Source organism: Phodopus roborovskii, unplaced genomic scaffold (assembly GCF_943737965.1).
Source record: "Phodopus roborovskii unplaced genomic scaffold, PHOROB, whole genome shotgun sequence".
Classification (NCBI taxonomy): domain Eukaryota; kingdom Metazoa; phylum Chordata; class Mammalia; order Rodentia; family Cricetidae; genus Phodopus; species Phodopus roborovskii.
Window position 1 is genome coordinate 42397306 of NW_026126433.1, and position 8930 is coordinate 42406235.

At 42.2% G+C, this 8930-nt stretch overlaps 1 protein-coding gene across 1 annotated transcript in view; it reads left to right on the forward strand.

The window, feature by feature from the left end:
* The window catches only part of Cd48 (CD48 molecule), a 30061-nt gene extending 22622 nt beyond the window's left edge, over positions 1-7439 (forward strand). Inside the window, exons 3-4 of the mRNA XM_051186286.1 lie at positions 2319-2582; positions 7004-7439. Of these exons, the coding sequence (XP_051042243.1) occupies positions 2319-2582; positions 7004-7083 (344 nt within the window). The 3' untranslated portion in view covers positions 7084-7439. The remainder of the gene's footprint in view (positions 1-2318; positions 2583-7003) is intronic.
* The last annotated feature ends 1491 nt before the right edge of the window (positions 7440-8930 follow it).

Below are 8930 nucleotides of genomic sequence, written 5' to 3' on the forward strand. Positions count from 1 at the left end.
CATGCTGCCGGCTTGGAGATGTGGTCACTGTCATTGCCATCTCTCATACACACCAATGAATTGTTAGCAGAGTTTCTTAAAAGCCTTGCGGTTTTTTGCCGCTTATGCTGAGTCAGGAATCCTCCCTTTAAGGAGCCGCGCAAATATCTGCTTGTCTCTCGCAAAACAGAGTCCAACCGAGAAAAATGCGGGGAGGCAGCTGGCATCCAGCTCTCTCCAGACTCTCCATCTTGACTCCTCCTTCCTCCTTCCTATTTCCCCTTGTCTCCTAGTCCCTCCTATCTTCCTTTCCTATTGGCCAACAGTGCTTTATTATTAACCAGTATGAGAAACATATACAGAATGACATCTCCCATCAGAGACAGTTCTCTGGGGAAGAGCATGACAAAAATTTCCACTTACAGCCTCAGCCTAATCAGTTCATACAGAAACAAGACTAGGGCATTATCCTTGGACTCAGGAAGACCTAGGTTCAAAGCTCCAATTCAATGAAATAACTATGCCCAGAAAAACAAATGCACCCATGTTCTCACTCATTTGTGGAAGCCAAGAAGGTTGATTTCATAGTCACCAGAGTGAAGATGGACAATGAAAACCAACATAAAGTTAAATAGAAGGGGTTATCTCTGGGATTCCATAGCACAGTATTTCAAAATAACTGGAAAAAAAATCTCAAAGATTCCCAACACATAGAAATGGTAAATATTTGAGGAGGCAAATTTCGATTTTCTTTAAGTAATTATTACACATGTATATTTAATTATTACATAGTATACCACAAATTTTTACAGTTATTATGTGTCCATTAACACTTTAAAAACCCTTTGATCAGTTACTCAGTAGCTGTGGCACCATGGTGTAAGATATTAATATATTTTGACCATATTAGGTAAGATTCTTTGGAGGAAAGTGACAGAAGCCAATTCTTTGTATATTTACAGAGAGAGAGAGAGAGAGAGAGAGAGAGAGAGAGAGAGAAATGTTGTTCTACTCTGTAGAGCAATTCAAGAGAGTATAGAGGATCTTAACTCATAATACTTGGCTTTGTGCCCAATCAGAAACTCATAAAGAAAAATACACTTATTTTCAGTTTGCCTAGATTATTTAATGCACTTTGCTATGTGACCTTTTGTCTAGATACTTAATAAACACACTAACTTTGCCTCATTCTGGTTCATTATGAAACTCTTTTCTGTGGATCATCAAAGACCCATCTCTGTCCAAATGGAGGTTCCCAAAGGGGCAGGAAACCCCTTAGGCCACTTGTGGCTGTGTTGTGGTATGTCTCCCTGCTATACTGGCAGAGCTAAGAACAAAGAAATCTATGAGGCCAAGAATGAGTAGAAGCCCTACAACTTTTTTCTTTCAGGATGGGTAGGCTTAAAACATTTCCTTGGCCAGAATCAAATAAAAATTGTTTCAGAAACAACCCAAGGTCCAGGTTTCATTTTCCTCAGGAAAGAACCAATTAATCTGTTCTGCAGTTAAATGTACATTCTAGCTGTTGTCTCACAGCTGTTTACAGTTGGGAAGATGGCCACAGGCACAGTATGTGTTTGGGGTGGGAGATAACTATATAGCCACCAGTGGCCTAAAGAGTTCAACTTCCATTTGGAGTTTTCCGCTCAGGTAAAGCCCGATCCTTGATTATTCCACAGAAAAGAGTCTATGGTGAACTGGAAGGAATCAAACTTAATAAGTTTATTAAGTATTAGGCAGAAAGTCATATTTAAAAAAGACATCACAGCATCTGGCAAACTAAACAAAACCATTTTCTTTGTGAGTTTCTGATTCACAGTGGACAAAGATGTCAGGTTTATAGAGCTAAGTATCCTGTAATGACAGCGTGAAAGGCTTTGCTGTGTGCAGGTTGAGGCACTTAAGGATTCTCCCTCAACCTGAAGTCCAGGATTCTTGAGAGAAAGAGTGCCCCCGTCCCCCGGTGCTTTCTGTGGGCTTTTGTTAGAGGACAGCCCCTAAGTATCTCAGCTAGTTAGGAAACACAGACAGAAGCCAGCTGGTCTCCCCATTAGCACTTGGCTCACAGATGACCATCACGCCTTTGTTCCTAATGGCATGTAAGGAAGTCTGGCTCCCCCTCCTGGATCCACCTCAGCATCAACACCAAAAAGTAGCCTCTTGAAGGCAAAATTGCTCCCTGGCTCCATCTGTAGGAGTCTCCAGTCCATAACCACCTTGAATGGCAATCATGGCCCCTCCCTGATTCCTTTTGTAGTTTGTTGGCCAGATCCTTGCATCATAAATGCCACAAAAAAATGCACAAGTCCATTGTCTTATAACAAGTTTTTTTTTTCCAGATCCTGTGTCCAAGCCTTTCATAAAATTTGAGACTAAAAATTTGCCTGGCTCTTGTCATCTGAAGCTATCGTGTAAGATAGAGCAACAGAATGTTCAATACACTTGGTATGATGACTCGGGGTCTCTTCCCAAAGACCGTACAGGAGATGTGCTCGAAAGAATTGTCACTCCACAGAACAGGTCTACGTTTTACACCTGCGAAGTCCACAATCCGGCAAGCAGCAAAAATGACACAGTGTACTTCACTCTACCTTGTACTGTGGGTAAGAATTATCTTCCAGGAGGCTGAAAGAGCACTTGGTGACTGGTTTCTTCTGAATGAAGAAAGATATGGGGTTCCTACTCCACCTTCTGACAGAGAATGTGGTGGAGAATCTCAAAGGTATCATTGGAGTTTAAGAGATTTGGCTTCCAACTGACTTTACAGCCCCCTACCAGCCAGCTCATCTTATCATTCCTCAAAGCTGAGTCCTGAGGAATTGTAGGATAGTCTGCAACATCAGAACAATTAGGGAAAGCAGGAAAGTGGGAGAGTAATCTAGGCAAGGAAATAAGCAAAAGTGAATGAGTTCGAGAGAGGATGGTGAATAGAAGCGACGTCGTCATCCTCAGGCAGAGATTGCACCAGTTTGATGCTCCTTGGTAAGAGCAGGAAGGCAAACTCTAGGCTTCATATTTCAGATTTCTCTGTGTTACCTAGGAGCATCCATTCACAGCTTGTCACTCCCCTTTAATTCAGACCTACACAGATGTCACTGAAGTCCTAGATTTTAGAGTTAGTCACACTCAGGTCACTCCTGATATAGTCTCAGTATTAGTTATTTTTATTGTTGATCTGATAAAATACCATACCAAAACAACTTAAGGGAAGAAGGGTAAGAATTCAGCCCATTATGACAGGAAAGGCAACGGCAATGTGAGGTAGCACTTCTGTTGTCTCCACAGCCAGGAAGCAGAGACATGAATGATGGTACTCAGTGGACTTTTGTCTTTCCCACCTTTCATTGCCCAGCTGATGGGATGGTGCTGCCCACATTTAGTGTAGATCTTCCCTCCTCGAGTGTCTCTAGAAACATCCTTGACACTCCCAGACGTGCATCTCCTAGGTGAGTCCATAGCCCACAAGTTGACAACTGAGTTTAACCATCATAGTCAGTGACTAATGAGGTGGCTTACTTTCTTCAAGCTATGTTTCTCTTAGATGTAAGACAAAATAATAGTTCTTGCAATGCTACAAGGAATAAATAAATGATACATGTAACCTATTTAACACTGATCCTGGCAAAATAATCACAAATGGTAAATAGTAATTAATTAGTGATAAATTAATAGCAACTAAGTTAGGTTTGGTTCCTCTAACTCTGGTGACAACTGGACTTAGCTGGACCCCTTAATGAATTTTTTTTTTTACAATCTCCAGAACTCTATATATCCCGTATTCCATATGTAAAAGCGTCATGCTTCAGGGTTGGAGAGATGGTTCTGCAGGTAAGAGCACTGGCTGCTCTTCCAGAGGACCTGGGTTCAATACCCATCACCCACATGGCAGCTCACAACTGCCTGTAACTCCAGGTCCAGGGGAGCTGGCATCCTCACACAGACATATATTCAGGCAAACCACCAGTGCACATAAAATAAGAACAAATAAAATTAAATTTTTTTAAAAGTGCCATCCTTTAGCCCTAATATACAAGTTTTTTTTTTTCAGACTAGTTCATACCTGTGGTTATAATGCTTTTCTGTGACCCATGTCATGTCCATGTAACTTTCCTGGCAGGAATAAAGATATTCTAAAGAAAACCATGTGTTCTCTGTTTGGGGACAGGTAATGTCAATATTAGCTGTTGAAAGTGGAGCATGTTGGCTCATCTAATCCTGGCACTTGGGAGACTGAGGCAAGAGGATAAACTAGTTTGGCACCAGGCTAGACTTTGAGACCCTGTCTCAAAGCCAACAATAAAAAAGGGGGTCACTTGAACCCATCCTTCCCAAACCGACTAAAACCAAGGGGTTATGGAGAAATTATTCTTGTGCATAATTAATTACCTAACACTCACTGTCTCCTGGCTGCATCTCCTACTTGTATTCTATTTGTGAAATTTATTTTGGATGCAAGCAAGTTTTACCTCAAGTCTAAGGTGTGCCAGGTCTGAGGGAGCTATGCAGAGGAGGAGACAGAAAGATTCTAAGAGCCAGTGGGGATGGAAGACAGCAAACAAACAGTGTCTTCTGGCAGAACAGGACTGATGCACACATGAAACTCCTAGAGGCCATGGCAGTATACCCAAGGCCTGCACAGGTCCAAGCCAGATGCAGTCCCAGCAACTGACAGGGGGAAGTGGACATGAGCCCCCATCCCTAGCTCAGAATCTATCTCCAAGTGTCCACTGCTTGTAAAGAAAAAATTGGTTTTCTCTGATGGAGCCTCAATGAATATAAAAACCACACTAGAGGGCAGGCCCATGCCCAGCGGTAGGTGGCCAACACAAAATGAGTTTAATGGTATTTTGGGAGATATTTTTTGTTCCATAATGGTTTGTTTGGGCATTTTTACCTTTTATTTATATATTAATATATTACTTATATATTTATTTATATATTTCTGGTGTTATGTGTCTGCTTATGTATGCTTCTCATGCTTTTTTTTTTCTTTTTGTTCTTTTTTCTGTTTGTTTCATTCTGGTTTGTCTGTTTTCTAAAGAGACAGAGAATAAAAGTGTGGAGTTGGATGGGTGGGGAGGTGAAAGAGGGGAAAACCATGATCAGCCTATATTCTCTTAAAAAAATACTTTTTTCAATTTAAAAAAGACTGAGGTATAAAAACAAAGAGTAGGGAAATGTAGAAACGTAACCACCTTGGCAGAAATAAAGACATTCTAATAAAAAGATAATGTTGCCTTCCTTTGGATATTAAACCATTAAAACAATGACCACTGTGGTGGTTTGAATAGAAATGGTGCCCACAGGTTTATATATTTGAATGCTTGCTCATTAGGGAGTAGCCAGCCCTACTTGACTGGGATTAGGAGGTGTGGCCTTGTTGCAGTAGGTGTGGTCTTATTGGAAGTCTTAATGTCACTGGGAGTGGGCTTTGGTGTTTCAAATGCTCAAGCCAGGCCCAAGGTGTCTCTCTGGGCCGGATATAGCCTTCTTAGCTCCTTCTCCAGCACCATGGCTGCCTTCGTGCAACCATGCTTCCTGCTATGCTGATAATAAACTAAACCTATGCAACTGTAAGCAAGCCCCAGTTAAAATGCTTACCTTTATAATAGTTGCCAGGGACAGGGAGTCTCTTCACTGCAATAGAACACTGACAAGAACAGACCCTAAGAAATTCGAATTTCTCCAGGAATCTGATATTGCCTGGGTGGGGTGGGGTGGATATAAAGCCAGGCACCAGCGAGAGGAAGGACTTGTCTCCAGGAAAGAGATTTCACACACTTATGACAACTTGTCAGAACACCTTGCAGGAAATATTGCAACCAGGACAATGACATGTGGAACCATATTTTGACAAAGACAGCTTACTTATACATACCTCTTGTCTTCTATTTAAACCTGAACTTCCTGTTAAAACCTGAATATTCACATTGTAGTGGGATGTTACTGGACCTCTTTGTCCCTCTTCCCAATATAGTCTTATGTAATTAAAAAAAACCCTTTCACTATCACTTTGTCTCTTTAATTGGCTTATTAAAGATGAGTGGCCAAGCCTAGGTTCTTAGGGCTGCCTGGGCCCAGACTCTGGCCATAGTAACTTCCATAATATCTTATCGCCAGAGATCCTGGGTCCTGGAGACATTGGTATTTTGTATTTTTCCAGGCTTGTTCTTCTGGGCTGCTTTTTTTGCCTCTGCTTCTGCATGTGAACTATGGGTCTCAATGTTCTTGTTCTCATCTCAGCTGATTGGTCATGCCTTTTTGTCTTCTCCTAACGTGATCCCTCACTACAGATTCAATGTGATAGACACAGGGTTATGAGAGCAGAAGTAGGCTGACCATTTTCCTATCAATACAATACAACATTCCAAGACCTGAAAAAAAGGAAAAGGGGTAATTTTGTCTCTTTAAAAGTGGGAGTGACCACAGACAAAAATAAAGCCACTCCCACCACCCCATTTGAGAAAGGCTCAACCAATCTTGACATTCTCTTGCCAGTGGAAATTTCCTAGGAAGCACCCCAATTTCTCCTCTCGTTTTTAACACTCATTCCCCTTTCCTATGATAGCACCTCACCTACTCTTTCCTTCATTGTTATCTGTTTTCTTTTTTTCCCTGTCACCCCCCCCCCATTTCCTTCTAGTTAGTGCAAATGATTATTGAGGTACACAAAGAAGGAGAAGTGGTCCCTCTGTCCCTACAGTTATGGGGGCACACTTCAAGGTCTTCTATCTACAGCTGGCATAGCCTATCTCATTGTTCTTGAGTGTATAGGGTTGGTTATTTCCTGGTCCTACTAACAAGTCAAGGTAAGCACCCATCACAGGATTCAGCCAAGCCAATGAAATTTAAGGAATTTCCAAAGTCTTTGCATCTAAAGAGGTTGAGTTTTTGCATGGAGGAGGATTTCCCTAGGTAGCTGGGATTAGGTTCTGTTTTAAGAGTGCCATCCCTATGCCTAGTCCTCCCCTTCCTTCTCAACACAGTGAACAAGGTCTAAGTGTTTTCGGTTTTATTCTTTCAGCAAGATCCTCTGGAGTACGCTGGATTGCAACGTGGATAGTGGTCATGGTACCCATCATTCATGCCATATTGCTGACCTGAGATAAACTCTTCTCACTCAAGAATGAACCTTCAAGGCCACAAGATCCTGCCTTCATCCCCAGCAGTGCTCCTGCCTAGGAAAGCAGCTCTGGCTCTAAGGCACAGAAAAAATTATGTTGTTGAACATTTGTGAGGGTTTTTATTTTCTTACAATCCCAGGGTTAAATCCAGGGCCTCGAGCATGCTATAGAAGTGCTGTGCTACTGACCTGTGTGCCCATCCATTTACAAAAATTCTTATAGTAACCTTTTAAAAGTTGTGCTTAATTTCTAATTTTACATACACTGTTTCTTTTCCAACATACATTAAAGATAAATTCATTATTTTCACCAAAATACATGACTACATTATCCTAATGTTCTTTCTGTTTTAATTGATTCATTTCTTGTACAATGTATCTTTTTTTATTTTACATGTCGATCCCAGTTCCTTCTCCCTTCCTCCTCCCCTCCCTCCCTCTTACCCTCTCCCCCCTCACATGTACCCTGACAACCATCCCCTCCCATCCACCCACCCCAATTCCATATGTAGGGCAATGCCATCCAGGTGGGGTCATGTAAATCTGTCAAGTCATTTGGAGTAGGGACAAGGACTTCTCTCCTGTCTCTAGGTTAAGGCAGTATCCCTCCATGGGGGATGTGTTCTCAAGGTCCTTTTTTGCACCAGGAATACATCCTGGTTCTACTGTATGAGGTCCCTTAGACTGCTCAGTCCTTCTAGCTGAGACCCATGTTCAGGGGGTCTGAGCCAGTCCCATGCTGGATTCCCAGCTCTCAGTCTGGGGTCCCCTTAGCTCCTCCTTGTTCAGGTCAGCTGTCTCTATGTGTTTCTGCAACCTGGTCTTGTCCTCTCCCTCTGCATCTGGATTCTAGTTCAACACAGTGTTTAGTTAGGGTGTTTGCTACTGTTTCCAACAGGTACTAGATGAGGGCTCCATGATAGTGGATAAGTTAGTTGTTGATCTCACTATCAGGGAAGGGCATTTATGGTAGCCGTTCCATGGTTGCATAAATTGTTAGTTGGCGGCAGTCTTGTAGGTCTCTAGACCGTTCTTTAGGTTCAGTTTTCTCTTCAAACCAATAATGGCTCCCTCTTTTATGTTTGTTTTCTCTCTCTCTCTCTCTCTCTCTCTCTCTCTCTCTCTCTCTCTCTTTCTCTCCTATTCCTACCCTGACTCAATCTTCCTAATCACACTGCTTTCCTCTCCTCCCCCTCTCTTTCTCCTACATCTCTCTCCGTTCACTGCCCCCCCCCACTTCCCATGTCCTCTGGGGGACTTGTCCCTTTCCCCTTCTGTGAGGGACTTTCTATGAATCTCTTAGAATACACCTCGTATCCTAGTTCCTTCAGTGGTGTGAATTATAGGCTGGTAATCCTTTGCTCTAGGTCTAAAATCCATATAAGTGAGTACATACCATTCTTCTTTTTGTGACTGGGTTACCTCATTCAGGATGGTTTCTTCAAGTGCCATCCACTTGCCTGCGAATTTCAAGATTCCATTATTTTTTTCTGCAGAATAATATTCCATTGTGTAAATGTGACACATCTTCTTTATCCATTCTTCAGTTGAGGGGCATCTAGGTTGCTTCCAGTGCTGCTATGAACATAGTTGAGCACATGTCTTTGTTGCATGGATATGGATCATTTGGGTATATGCCTAAGAGGGGAATTGCCCGATCCTGTGGTAAACTGATTCCCATTTTCCTGAGGAACCACCATACTGATCTCCAAAATGGCTGTACGAGTTTGCACTCCCACCTGCGAACAGTGTTCCCCTTTCTCCACATCCTCTCCAACATGAGTTGTCATTGGTGTTTCTAATTTTAGTCATTCTGGCAGGAATAAGA